Source organism: Oncorhynchus mykiss, chromosome 12, assembly GCF_013265735.2.
Source record: "Oncorhynchus mykiss isolate Arlee chromosome 12, USDA_OmykA_1.1, whole genome shotgun sequence".
NCBI classification, from domain to species: Eukaryota; Metazoa; Chordata; class Actinopteri; order Salmoniformes; family Salmonidae; genus Oncorhynchus; species Oncorhynchus mykiss.
In genome coordinates this window covers 47,776,954-47,791,958 of record NC_048576.1, presented here as the reverse complement: position 1 = coordinate 47,791,958, position 15,005 = coordinate 47,776,954, and the positions used below count along the sequence as shown (strand labels likewise).

Sequence of the window (15,005 nt, the reverse complement as noted above, 5' to 3'; positions counted from 1 at the left end):
TTATTTAACTAGGCAAGTCAGTTAAGAACAAACGCTTATTTACAATGGCGGCCTACCCCGGCCAAACCGGACGACGCTGGGCCAATTGTGCGCCGCCCTATGGGACTCCCAATCACGACCGGATATGATTCAGCCTGGATTCAAACCAGGGACTGTAGTGTCCCCTCTTGCACTGAGATGCAGTGCCTTATACCATGGCACCACTCGAGAGCCCACACTAATCACAATGGCACTAAATCACATTCCATTTATAGGTGTAACTGATTGAGAGTTGTTCAAATGTCTCTGCTTAATATACTTTTTCTTTTACCATAAATATTGCAAAATATAAAATAGGGCAAGGCTACTTATAGTTGTCATTTACAAATATCCAGTAGACTTTCTTTTCAATAAGTTTCCCTTATACAGGTCTGTGTATTTAGCCTGTATGGTATTATAACAGTAGGCAGTGTAATTACAATGTTATTATATTGTCAGTTCATTATCTCAATTGTATGTATATTTGGGAACCCTTAAGTGTGAGTTGCAAAAACAAGTATATTGTATTTATTGTAAATCGTATTAGGGACAGTGCTATAGCCTATTGCAAAGTGGGATCTAATTTAAGAAATGTTCAGGAAGGATAACAATTTCCCAGTGATTCAGCACCAGGTGCACAGAAATTCCTGTAAGCAAGTTGAACAGCTGGACCAAAGAATAATCAGGATAAATTATTATAGTCAATCCTACTTTCTCCTACACCTTAAATATCCAAAATAGGCAACTATTTATGAATGCCTTCCAAGCCGGCCACAACATTGCTGGCCTTCTTCTATTCACAACTCTCTCAGCAACAGCGTCCACTTCCTTAGCTCTTTGTTTGGTTGAGCCAGCGAAGGGGAAGGCTACAGAGGCGATAAAAGAGGCCGAAAATCCATTGCGCCCCCAAGCGAAACATTGAAAACCTCCTCACCTTCTGTGTTCAGTACGCCACATGTGCGACTTGCTGCGTACTGGTCAACGTTTTTAAGAGTCAATTTATGCTTGATCTGAAAATGTGTTCGGATGCGCCGTATGGATGGTGTGACGCACTCGCGGAGGCCAACTTGAGATCTGTTCCGCATCACGGTGTGCCTCTCAAATTGTGTAACAATGTGTAGGGCTCCGTATAGCTCCGTATTTACATGATTGGTGGACGGTAGGTGAGAGCGGGAGGTCCTGTATAAACACAAACTCACTTCCTTGACAACATCTCTGCGCTGCTGGGCGAAGCGCAAGAACCACGAATGCCATGACTTCTGTAGAGGCTATCACCGTACGGTAAACGCTGCACGACCAATGCAGACTATAGGTTGACCATACAGCGCCTTTAATAGTCGTGGACGGGGATCGAAGCTGCATGATTGAATGCGAGTTGCTGATGCTGCGTTGCACAACAAAACCGCAAACAAGAAGGGAGACCGAGGACTTGGCATATAGTTACGTTGTTGTTTCTGTTTGCTATGAGAAAACAATCTCATTTTGTTCCTGAAAGTCGCATTTTGAAATTAAACCGGCATCTCAGTCGCATGGAATAGCCAAATGCGGCTCGCATCCTATCACACTCTCCCTTTCAGCTCCAGCTCAGCATCCATATTTTTTGTGCATCCCTGTGTTGGTGTATAGGGAGTGGCAACCTTCTGATAAATCAACCGATCAGCGCACCCCTCTCCTCTAGGAAAAACAAATACGTTTATGCGTAAATTTTACATTTAAAGGTAAGCGTTTCTTTCATGCATATTTATCGGGATTTGTTGAGTTGAAGTAGAAATGCACACCACGCTGTAGTTGGTATAACAATAGGTCAATAGGTTGTATGTGATTGGATGCGCATTCTGTTTCCCTATCACAGAAATATCAATTCGCAATATAATTGTGTAAACAATGTATCCAACAAGTTTAGCAAAGACAATGTGTCACTCAATAGCCTAATGGTCCTTGATGCTTAGAACATCAAATTGTAATATTGTAGCCAAGCTTAGCCCTACTGCACTGTTATATATATATATATATATATATATATATATATATATATATATATATATATATATATATATATATATATACAAAAGTATGTGGACACCCCTTCAAATGAGTGGATTCGGCTATTTCAGTCACACTCGTTGCTGTTAGGTATATAAAACTCGAGCACACAGCCATGCAATCTCCATATATAAACATTGGTAGTAGAATGGCCTTATTGAAGCGCTCAAATCAAATCAAATTTTATTGGTCACATACACATGGTTAGCAGATGTTAATGCGAGTGTTGCGAAATGCTTGTGCTTCCAGTTCCGACCGTGCAGTAATATCTAACAAGTAATCTAACAATTTCACAACAACTACCTTATACACACAAGTCTAAAGGAATGAATAAGAATATGTACATATAAATATATGGATGAGTGATGGCCTAACGGCATAGGCAAGAAGCAGTAGATGGTATAGAGTACAGTATATACATATGAGATGAGTAATGTAGGGTATGTAAACATTATATAAAGTTGCATTGTTTAAAGTGACTAGTGATACATTTATTACATCCAATTTTTTATTATTAAAGTGTCTATAGATTTGAGTCAGGATGTTGGCAGCAGCTACTCAATGTTAGTGATGGCTGTTTAACAGTCTGATGGCCTTGAGATAGAAGCTGGTTTTCAGTCTCTCGGTCCCAGCTTTGATGCACCTGTACTGACCTCGCCTTTTGGATGATAGTGGGGTGAACAGGCAGTGACTAGGGTGGTTATTGTCCTTGAAGAGGACAACAATGGAGCAGTTGCAGTACCAGGCGGTGATACAGCCCGACAGGATTCTTTCGATTGTGCATCTGTAAAAGTTTGTGAGTGTTTTTGGTGACAAGCCAAATGTCTTCAGCCTCATGAGGTTGAAGAGGCGCTGTTGTGCCTTCTCCACCACGCTGTCTGTGTGGGTGGACCATTTCAGTTTGTCCGTGATGTGTACGCCGAGGAACTTAAAACTTTCCACCTTCTCCACTACTGTCCCGTCAATGTGGATAGGGGGGTGCTCCCTCTGCTGTTTCCTGAAGTCCACAATCATCTCCTTTGTTTTGTTGACTTTGAGTGTGAGGTTATTTTCCTGACACCACACTCCGAGGGCCCTCACCTCCCCCATGTAGGCTGTCTCGTCGTTGTTGGTAATCAAGCCTACCACTGTAGTGTCGTCTGCAAACGTGATGATTGAGTAGGAGGTGTGCATGGCCACGCAGTCATGGGTGAACAGGGAGTACAGGAGAGGGCTGAGAACGCACCCTTGTGGGGCCCCAGTGTTGAGGATCAGCTGGGTGGAGATGTTGTTTTCTACCCTCACCACCTGGGGGCGTCCCGTCAAAGTCCAGGACCCAGTTGCACAGGGCGGGGTTGAGACCCAGGGTCTCGAGCTTAATGACGAGTTTGGAGGGTACTATGGTGTTAAATGCTGAGCTGTAATCGATGAACAGCATTCTTACATAGGTATACCTCTTGTCCAGATGGGTTAGGGCAGTGTGCAGTGTGATTGCGATTGCATCGTCTGTGGACTTACTGGGGGAGGTAAGCAAATTGGAGTGGGTCTAGGGTGTCGGGTAGGGTGGAGGTGATGTGATCCTTAACTAGTTTCTCAAAGCACTTCATGATGACGGAAGTGAGTGCTACGGGGCGATAGTCGTTTATCTCAGTTACCTTAGCTTTCTTGGGAACAGGAACAATGGTGGCTATCTTGAAGCATGTGGGAACAACAGACTGGGATAGGGATTGATTGAATATGTCCGTAAACACACCAGCCAGCTGGTCTGCGCATGCTCTGAGGTAGCGGCTAGGGATGCCGTCTGGGCCGGCAGCCTTGCGAGGGTTAACACGTTTAAATGTTTTACTCACGTTGGCTGCGGTGAAGGAGAGCCCGCAGGGTTTGGTAGCGGGCTGTGTCCGTGGCATGGTATTGACCTCAAAGCGAGCAAAGAAGATTTTTAGTTTGTCTGGGAGCAACACGTCGGTGTCCTTGACAGGGCTGGTTTTCTTTTTGTATTCCGTGATTGACTGTAGACCCTGCCACATACGTCTCATGTCTGAGCCGTTGAATTGCGACTCTACTTTGTCTCTATACTGACGCTTAGCTTGTTTGATTGCCATGCAGAGAGAATAGCTACACTGTTTGTATTCGGTCATGTTTCCGGTCACCTTGCCATGATTAAAAGCAGTGGTTTGCGCTTTCAGTTTTGCGCGAATGCTGCCATCAATCCACGGTTTCTGGTTGGGGAAGGTTTTAATAGTCACCTTGGGTACAACATCACCGATGCAATTGCTCACCGAATCAGGGTATACATCAATGTTGTTGTCTGATGCTATCTGGGAACATATCCCAGTCCACATGATCGAAGCAATCTTGAAGCATGGAGTCAAATTGGTCGGACCAGCATTGAACAGACCTGAGCACGGGCATTTCCTGTTTTAGTTTCTGTCTATATGCTGGGAGCAACAAAATGGAGTCATGGTCAGATTTGCCAAAAGGAGGGCGAGGGAGGGCTTTGTATGCGTTGCGGAAGTTAGAGTAGCAAGGATCCAGAATTTTTCCAGCCCGGGTCGCGCATTCGATATGCTGATGAAATTTAGGGAGCCTTGTTTTCAGATTAGCCTTGTTCAAATCACCAGCTACAATAAATGCAGCCTCGGGATATGTGGTTTCCAGTTTACATAGAGTCCAATGAAGATCTTTCAGGGCCGTCGAGGTGTCTGCTTGGGGGGGATATACACGCCTGTGATTATAATCGAAGAGAATTCTCTTGGTAGATAATGTGATCGGCATTTGTTTGTAAGGAATTCTAGGTCAGGTAAACAAAAGGACTTGAGTAACTGTATGTTGTTATGATCACACCACAACTCGTTAATCATAAGGCATACACCCCTGCCCTTCTTCTTACCAGAGAGATGGTTGTTTCTGTCGGCGCGATGCGTGAAGAAACCGGGTGGCTGTACCGACTCTGATAATGTATCCCGAGTGAGCATTGTTTCCGTGAAACAGAGAATGTTACAATCTCTGATGTCTCTCTGGAAGGCAACCCTTGCTCGAATTTCGTCTACCTTGTTGTCAAGACACTGGACATTGGTGAGTAGTATACTCTGGAGCGGTGAGGGATGTGCCCGTCTACGGAGCCTGAAAAGAAGACCACACGCCCCTTTTGTGGCGCTGTTATTTTGGGTCGTCTACTGGGATCCGATCCATTGTCCTGGATGGTGGTCCAAACAGGATCCGCTTTGGGAAAGTAATTTTCCTGGTTGTAATGTTGGTAAGTTGACGTTGCTCTTCTATCCAATAGTTCTTCCCGGCTGTATATAATAAGACTTAAGATTTCCTGGGGTAACAGTGTAAGAAATAATTCATAAAAAAACAAAATACTGCATAGTTTCCTAAGAACGCAAAGCGAGGTGACCATCTCTAGTCGCATTCAACGTGGCACCGTCATAGGATGCCACCTTTCCGACAAGTCAGTTCATCAAATTTCTGCTAGATCTTCCCCGGTCAACTGTGCTGTTATTGTGAAGTGGAAACGGTCAGCACAAAGTGGTAGGCCACACCAGCTCACAGAATGGAATGACAAGCGCTGAAGCATGTTGCGGGTAAAAATAGTCTATCCCCAGTTACAACACTCACTACCGAGTTCCAAACTGCCTCTGGAAGCAACGTCAGCACAAGAACTGTCCTTCGGGAGCTTCATGAAATTAGTTTATATGGCTGAGCAGCCGCACACAAGTCTAAGATCACCATGTGCAATGCCAAACTTTGGCTGCAGGCGGTGTAAAGCTCACCACCATTAGACTCTGGAGCAGTGGAAACGTGTTCTCAGGATCACACTTCACCATATGGTAATCACACTTCGCCATATGGCAGCCCGACGGACAAATCTGGTTTTGGCGGATGCCAGGAGCACGCTACCTGCCCGAATGCATAGTGCCAACTGTAAAGTTTGGTAGAGGAGGGAATAAAGGTCTGAGGCTGTTTTTCATGGTTCGGGCTAGGCCCCTTAGTTTCGGTAATGGGAAATCTTAATGCTACAGCATACAATGACATTCTAGATGATTCTGTGCTTCGAACTTTGTGGTAAAAGTTTGGGGAAGGCCCGTTCCTGTTTCAGCATGACAATGCCCCCATGCACAAAGCGAAGTCTATACAGAAATAGTTTGTCGAGATCATTGTGGAAGAATTTGACTGGCCTGCACAGAGCCCTGACCTCAACCCTATCAAACACCATTGTGATGAATTGGGACTGCGAGCCAGGCCTAATCGCCCAACGTCAGTGCCCGACCTCACTAATGCTCTTGTGACTTAATGGAAGCAAATCCCCGCAGCAATGTTCCAACATCTAGTGGATAGCTTTCTCAGAAGAGTGGAATCTGTTATAGCAGCAAAGGGGGACTAACTCCATATTAATGCCCATGATTTTGGAATGAGATGCTTGACGAGCATACTTTTGGTCATGTAGTGTACATAGGCTACAAAGTTGCTACTTTGTATTGTCAAGAATATAGCCCCCTAGCAGAGCTGTCATAAAACTGCCCCGAGGAAATATTCTGAAAGCATATACAGGACTATTGCATAACATAACCTACGAAATGATGTTGATACATGAGTCGACTGAATGGTGCTGATGATACTGTAAAAGCATCTTTGCATTTTGTCAGTCGTCTTATCTCGAAACCTGCATAAGTGCGACGTGGTGCTAGAACAGTGATGTAAGGCTGTCATGAGTTGCATATTATGGTTGGAGAGATGCTGTCTTGTAGGCCACTCATGCAATTGGGAATACAGCTGATCAGATCTCAGAGTGTGTGGGCAGGGCCTAGTGCAATGAAGTCCTCTCATAGACATGTGATGCTATGGCACTGGCATAAGGCCACCCTAACCCTAACAGAAGTCTAATAACTACTATTATAACCACAATTCTATAAATAGCCCTAGTATATTCATTTGGAATGAATGCACAACCAAAAACAAGACCAAATGTCTCTTTTTCTGTCAGTGAATATTCTTGAAATACACATTTTAGCATTGAGGCAAAACAGGAAGCTCTTTTTGTGAAAGTGAACACATCTAAGTCCCTGTGCATTAATTCACCAACAACACACTTGAAACTATACAGGCCCATTGGCCCATTGGCCAGAGTTCAGGAGAATCAACAACGATGATTAATAACCCAAATCAGAAATAGAGCCTATTGTTTTCTTATCTATAGTTAATTTTTTATCAAATTGAAAAGGAACCACTCAATTATTTAAATGTGTAGGCCTTTACAGTAGTACAGTATAGGCTATACTTGCTACACCTTGACATGGCTTAAGTTTTAAAATGGCTGGAGTTATTTTACCCAGCTAGCACAGAATGTTCCTGTAATGTTTCTATGAACCAAATTGTCCTTTACAGATGGATAATGCTAGCGTCGTCACTAATACACTTTGATGCTTCCACTCATCTCCACAGCTAAAATGGAGAGAGATTGCCACCATTCCGATTTCTAGTGCCTCAAACCGAAAGCCTTGATAGGGACTTTCTCATCCCTGCACATCTCCCCTGTACATGATGAACATGCTGAAGTCCAGTGGACTGAAGATCCCTGGCAGGGGCCCAAAGCACTCCCCTGGCCCCGTGGGACGAACCTCTGCTGGGGGATCTGCTTCCGGCACTGTGGGCCATAAAGACAGTAAGTCACTTCTTCACACTTCGAGACTCTCAGGAAGAGAGCAGATTTCCTATTGCTTAGTTATTTATTTTACTAGGCAAGTCAGTTAAGAACAAATTCTTATTTTCAATGTCATCCTAGGAACAGTGGGTTAACTGCCTGTTCAGGGGCAGAACAACAGATTTGTACCTTGTCAGCTCAGGGATTTGAACTTGCAACCTTTCAGTAACTAGTCCAACGCTCTAACCACTAGGCTACCCTGCCGCCCCAGTTAGCCTATCAATCATTGTGGCATTTCATCATTGGAAGTGACCAGCGATTCCTTGATTGTTGTAATTGATTGTTTGTTGTCAGGGCCCTGAGTTTTTCCTGGTCAGCTCATGTTGTCAGAAAAAAATCAGGGCACTAGGTACAGTATTATGCTTTAGGTCAGAGTTTAACATGTTTTTTTGGTTACTGTAGTCCCAATCACATTTTCCTTTGTCCGAAGTACCCCTTCATGTGCAACTGATCATTAGGCCTGTGTTCTTATGAGTCTTCTCAAGTACCCCTTGTGGATATGCCAGGTACCCTTAGGGGTATTGGCACCCCAGGTTGAGAATAACTGTTGTAGGTGACTTTGTTGTGATTCACGGAGATGACATCTTAGTACTAAACCATATTTGTCTACCACCATGACAAATCCGAAACCTCTCCATCTACCCAGGTGTTGACAGTGTGCAAAGCCAACAGAAATAGGACACTTACGTTATTCCCGGTTTTAGAGTTTTAGATTACATAACAAGCCCAGACCCTAGGCAGGATGATGTTTATTGTCGTGAGTCTTGTCCTGGGCAGAACTGAGCAATTTCCCCTTAAATAGGCCAGCTGTAAAGTCAAAATTGGCTATGTTGTAAAAATTAGCCGTTAAAAAAAAAGAAGCTTTTTAGTCTTATTTTAAGGTTAGGGTTAGCAGTGTGGTTAAGGTTAGGGTTAGGTTTACAGTTAGATTTTATGGACTTTGTGGCTGTGCGAGCTACTGACCACTCTGTAGAACTGCCTCCAGAACAAGGGTCATGACGAAAAACGCTAACCTGTGACCCTAATACCACAGATGCGTGTGTAACACTGGCGCAGCTTTCTGCAAAATTACAGCTAGACTCTGCCTCCGAGCTGCACTCGGCTGATATTAGCCTACAGGAGGCCAAACACTGTCTGGGGGAGTCTGGGCTGCTTCTGCTGTCTTGCTATTTGCATTAGCCTGTATGGGAGAGTTCAATCAGAGGCAGCCGTGGCATGGTTTAAGTTGACGGTGGAATGTTGTGAGCAAAGGAAAGGAAAGAGAAAAACACAGGAAGTACAGTCGTGGGTAAATGAGAATCATGCATAGCAGTAATGCCTTTGACAGTGCATATGTTTTTTATTTATTTTTTGTTCCTCCTTCAAAAGGACTATTTTGCAGTGCAGTGTAAGTAGTGTATGTTGTAAGTATAACTACCAATAGATGATGCATAATTACCTATCAATAAATAGTTATTTTAAGTGATGTAGGACTAACATAGTTTCAAATTACTAATAGTGTTATTTGAATTCCTTCTCAATTATCCAAATTCACAAAGTCGTGTGAATTATCTTCGTTATTGAATGTTGATAAAATGCCTCTCTCCATGCACAGTTTTGTAACACAATATGAATATATCTTGTAAGCAATATTAACAATGCTTTATTTATGTAAAAAGGAAGTATATTTAATCGGTAGAGGTAGGACTTAGTATATCGGCCTACTTCAAGGCCCTCTCAGTTACCAGAACAAACAAAACAATGCCACTGAATTATCTTATTTATTGAATGTCCCCATTTCTCAAGCCCCCTTACGGAGGAGGCCCCCTTACGCATGCATCCATAAGCCAACATTATAACATCTACAACCATGGCTCCACAGCAAAAAAAATCCAAACTTAGTCTCTATAATATTTTTCTAGATCAGGGTCATTTCAGGAACAGCTGGTAGTCATAGTAATTTGCCTAATCCTACTAACTGACTGTCATCCTTTCCCACATCAGTGTTCATCAACTGCCTGCCTGCAGTGCACACAGAGAATCAGGTTAGGGCTATTGTGTGAATAGCTGTTTGGTCATCAAATTTCCATTTGTGTACTAATAGCCCTGCTCTAATTTAATTTTTAGTTCAAGATCATTGCCATTTTTTCTGTTGTTGATTGGTGATATAATACATTACATACTCTCCCCTTTGAGGTCCAATTGATTTGATAATAAGTAGGCAGGCCTAGATAATGTCCTCTTGTTGTCCTGTCCCTATGTTCATCCTCCTTGGATTTCAATACCAAAAGGCTACTTTTTTCATTTAGAAATATATTGTGATTATATATAATGGTGCACCAACATACAGTTGAAGTCGGAAGTTCACATACACCTTAGCCAAATACATTTAAATTCAGTTTTTCACAATTCCTGACATTTAATCCTAGTAAAAATTCCCTGTCTTAAGTCAGTTAGGATCACTACTTTATTTTAAGAATGTGAAATGTCAGAATAATAGTAGAGTTAATTATTTATTTCAGCTTCCCACAATATGTTGGGTGAATTTTGGCCCATTCCTCATGACAGAGCTGGTGTAACTGAGTCAGGTTTGTAGGCCTCCTTGCTCACACATGCTTTTTCAGTTCTGCCCACACATTTTATATAGGATTGAGGTCAGGGCTTTGTGATGGCCACTCCAATACCTTGACTTTGCTGTCCTTAAGCCATTTTGCCACAACTTTGGAAGTATGCTTGCAGTCATTGTCCATTTGGAAGACCCATTTGCGACCAAGCTTTAACTTCTTGACTGATGTCTTGAGATGTTGCTTCAATATATCCACGTAATTTTCCTACCTCATGATGCCATCTATTTTGTGAAGTGCACCGGTCCCTCCTGCAGCAAAGCATCCCCCCCCCACAATATGACACTGCTACCCCCGTGCTTCATGGTTGGGATGGTGTTCTTTGGCTTGCAAGCCTCCCCCTTTTTCCTCCAAACATAACGATGGTGATTATGGCCAAACAGTTCTATTTTTGTTTCATCAGACCAGAGGACATTTCACCAAAAAGTACGGACTTTGTCCCCATGTGCAGTTGCAAACCATAGTCTGGCTTTTTTATGGAGGTTTTGGAGCGGTGGCTTCTTCCTTGCTGAGCGGCCTTTCAGGTTATGATGATATAGGACTAATTTTACTGTGGATAAAGATACTTTGTACCTGTTTCCTCCAGCATCTTCACAAGGTCCTTTTCTCTTCTGGAATTGATTTGCACTTTTCGCACCAAAGTACGTTAATCTCTAGGAGACAGAACAAATCTCCTTCCAGAGCAGTATGACAGCTGCGTGGTCCCATGGTGTTTATAATTGCGTACTATTGTTTGTACAGATGAACGTAATACCTTCAGGCATTTAGAAATTGCTCCCAAGGATAGACCAGACTTGTGGAGGTCTACAACCTTTTTCTGAGATCTTGGCTGATTTCTTTTGATTTTCCCACTGTTGTCAAGCAAAGAGGCACTGAGTTTGAAGGTAGGCCTTGAAATACATCCACAAGTACACCTCCAATTGACTCAAATGATGTCAATTAGCCGATCAGAAGCTTCTAAAGCCATGACATCATTTTCCGGAATTTTCCAAGCTGTTTATTAAAGGCACAGTCAACTTAGTGTATGTAAACTTCTGACCCACTGGAATTGTGATACAGTGAATTATAAGTGAAATAATCTGTCTGTAAACAATTTTTTGAAAAATGTCTTGTTTCATGCACAAAGTAGATGTCTTAAACGACTTGCCAAAACTATAGTTTGTTAACAAGAAATTTGTGGAGTGTTTGAAAAACAAGTTTTAATGACTCCAACCTCAGTGTACTGTATGTAAACTTCCGACTTCAACTGTATTAGGGACAACACATCTGGGTTGTGGTAAATTCAATTTAAATTCAGTCAATTCAGGAAGTAGACTGAAATTCAAATTCAAAAATGTTCTCAAAAGCTAGGTTTCCATCCAATTGGTGACAGCTTTTTTTAATTAATATTCTAAAATCTGCATAAAAACTATATGTGCATTTTCCCACCAGACATGTGTTTCCATCAAATTAACTTGTTGCAGATAAAAGGCTGTGTGTGATAACATAGTGAACATAAAAATAACTGTGGCGTTTTAAATTCCCACCTACATATAAAAAATACAAGTTAAATGGGTTTCCATCGCATGTTCAACTCTACTGGAGTTGGTTTTGTCAGCAACAAAAAAAGCATTACGTAGCGAAATTTGTGCCCACTCTGGTCTTGGCAAGTGCGGTCTAGCCAACAACTCGCAGATACAGTGCGGGTAGGCTACCTACATGATGAGATTATGGATAAGAGCGAGATTCTTTTTATTTGTCAAACGGCAGCCAAGCATCTATCATCATGTCACCAGAATAAGACCCTCAATATTTATTGGAAAACAGCATCAAGTTCATAACCTTGCACTTTCACCACCCTTTCAAGTTCATCATTACTTATTTTACTGCATGCTTTCCCGAGTCGTAGTGGGAGGACCACACAACATATCATTGTGCCACTCCAAGTTTACTTCAATATGATGGTTATACTATAAATATTTGCACATAAAGGCGTTTCCACCTCCATTTCTTGCATAATATATTTAACAGAAACAAAAAGATCCCTAATTGTCTAGTGTATTTTGTTTTGGTCGACATTTGGAAAGTTTACAGACAAATTTGCTCTTTCCAACATGCCTGTCGTGACATTTTACATCCAACGTGTACTTTACAGGATGGAATCTTGGTTATAGAGATGCATTTAGGAGAATTTCCTTGAAAATGAAATTGACTGAATTGAAATGAATTGAATGACCCAACCCTGCTAAAAATATTTTGTCAATCTCATAAAAGTTTACATGGTATTACCTCATAACTGCTCCCAATGGTTCTTATCTTTGGAGGTCATGTCCTTGTAACTGTCGAAACAAAGAATCATAACAGAGAGAAAAGTGTTTAGGTATCGCCCCTAAAAGCATAGTCCTAGTCTCTCCTTCTCTCACTGTCCTCAAAATCAGCCCCACAATCGTGAATGCTACACATTAGCTATAGTATTTTTATGAGGAATAAACATCAGTTTATTATTAGGGAAGCCAAAGAAATGTTCAACTTCACTTATTGGACTTAAGTCTCTCTGAAAGCTTTCAGTTCTCAGTCAGAGAGAGAGAAAGAGAGAGATGAAGAGAAAGAGGCAGAGAGAGAGAGGGGCAGAGAGAGATAGAGAGGGAAAGAGCAAGGGAAGAGAGAGTGAGTGTGAGGGAGGGAGGGAGAGGGAGGGGGTGTTGTGGTGGGGTGATTGTGTAGGGCTTGTTTGAATAGTTGGATTCAGATGGTGGTGGGAGGTGGCTAGGCACAATAGTGAAAGTGAGGCCTGTGTTCTTGCTCTTCCTCCTGCCCGCCTCATTTTCCCCTCGATCTTCCGTTGCCCCGGCAACCCAGCCACTTGGACTAGCACTGCGCCTGTCTTTTTTTTGGTGCATGCTTGTTTGTCTGGTGGGACTTGTAGAGGGAGAAGGGGGTGGGTAGGGTTCTTCTCTGTGTTGACCCAGTGATGTGGCACAGGGCCATGGTGTTGACAAAGCTCACACATGTGATACACACAACATGCACAAGCAGGAGCATGCTCACACACCCATACCCCCTGCTACTGCACATGATATTACATACAGCACCTGCTACTGCACACACTATATTACTTCACACATACACACATACACACCAACACAAACATACTGCATAGTACACACACATTACCTACGCAAGCACAACACACATGACCTCACAGGACATTGTCCTCATTGTCATGTGGCCGATGTGCAAAGCTTTGTTTGGTACATTTTTTTTATCTGTTTTGGAGGTATAATAACTTGAAATATGAAGGGTACAAGTGACTTTCATCATGTCATTATAAATCACTTTATTTGGGGTTAAAATGACATTTTAATGTACACTAGCAACTGGCAATCGTAAGCTATGCCCTTTTCTATAAGAGTCCCAAATATAGTGGAAGTTCAGATTTAATAGGCCTTTTCAAACACACATTAGTTATGGCCAGAAAGAGTAGCTGTTGGAAGCAGGGGCAGTGTCCCAAATGGCTCCAAATGACCAAAATAGTGCACTACTTTTGACCAGACCTTATGGGTCCTTGTCAGAAGTAGCACTGCACTACATAGGGAATAGGTTGCCATTTGGGACGTAGACAGAGTTTCTGTCATGTAATGTCATGTTGTGTCTTGTCTCTGTCCTTTCCCTTCACCCTGTCTCCCTCTGCTGGTCGTTGTTAGGTTACCTTTTCTCCCCCGCTTTCCCCCAGCTGTTCCTTGTCTCCTCTAACTACCCATTCACCCCGTTTCCCACCTGTTCCCTTTTTCCCTCTGATTAGGTCCCTATATCTCTCTCTGTTTCTGTTCCTGTCCTTGTCGGATTCTTGTTTGTTGTGTTTCATGCCTGAGCCAGACTATCGTCATGTTTGCTGTAACCTTGTCCTGTCCTGTCGGAATCTGCCGGTCTATCTGAGCCTACCTATGTTTGGTTATTAAAGAAGCTCTGTTTAAGTTAGTTCGCTTTTGGGTCCTCATTCACTCACCATAACAGAAGAATCCGACCAAGAATGGACCCAGCGACTTCGGATCCTCTCCACTCAGCCGTCGGGATCCAGGGAGCGATGCTAGGCAGACACGAGCAGGAAGTGTCTGCTGCTCGACAGGCCGTTGAGACCCTGGCCACCCAAGTCTCCAACCTCACAGAACAGGTTCACCATCTCCGCCTCGATCCACCGGCCACTTCCAGGGCTTTCGAATCTCCGGAGCCCAGAATCAATAACCCGCCGTGTTACTCTGGGGAGCCCACTGAATGCCGCTCGTTCCTCACCCAGTGTGATATTGTGTTTTCTCTCCAGCCCAACACTTACTCCAGGAGCACTGCTCGTGTCGCCTACGTCATATCTCTCCTTATTGGACGGGCTCGTGAGTGGGGCACGGCAATCTGGGAGGCAAGGGCTGAGTGTACTAACCAGTATCAAGACTTTAAGGAGGAGATGATACGGGTTTTTGATCGATCTGTTTTTGGGGAGGAGGCTTCCAGGGCCCTGTCTTCCCTATGTCAAGGCAATCGATCCATAACAGACTACTCTATTGAGTTTCGCACTCTTGCTGTCTCCAGTGGCTGGAACGAGCCGGCCTTGCTCGCTCGCCTTCTGGAGGGTTTCCGCGCAGAGGTAAAGGATGAGATTCTCTCCCGGGAGGTTCCTTCCAGCGTGG

General features: G+C 43.2%; 1 protein-coding gene across 5 annotated transcripts in view; it reads left to right on the top strand.

The window, feature by feature from the left end:
* Positions 1–928: 928 nt before the first annotated feature.
* Positions 929–15,005, top strand: part of LOC110537702 (CAP-Gly domain-containing linker protein 2) — a 78,021-nt gene continuing 63,944 nt past the window's right edge. For 2 of the 5 annotated variants that reach the window (XM_021623953.2, XM_021623952.2), the window contains exons 1-2: positions 931–1,736; positions 7,486–7,705. In XM_021623953.2, coding sequence (XP_021479628.2) covers positions 7,582–7,705 — 124 coding nt within the window. In that variant the 5' untranslated portion in view covers positions 931–1,736; positions 7,486–7,581. Of the gene's footprint in view, positions 1,737–7,485; positions 7,706–15,005 lie in introns of all 5 variants that reach the window. The other 3 variants (XM_036937667.1, XM_021623950.2, XM_021623954.2) reach the window with 3 other exon arrangements.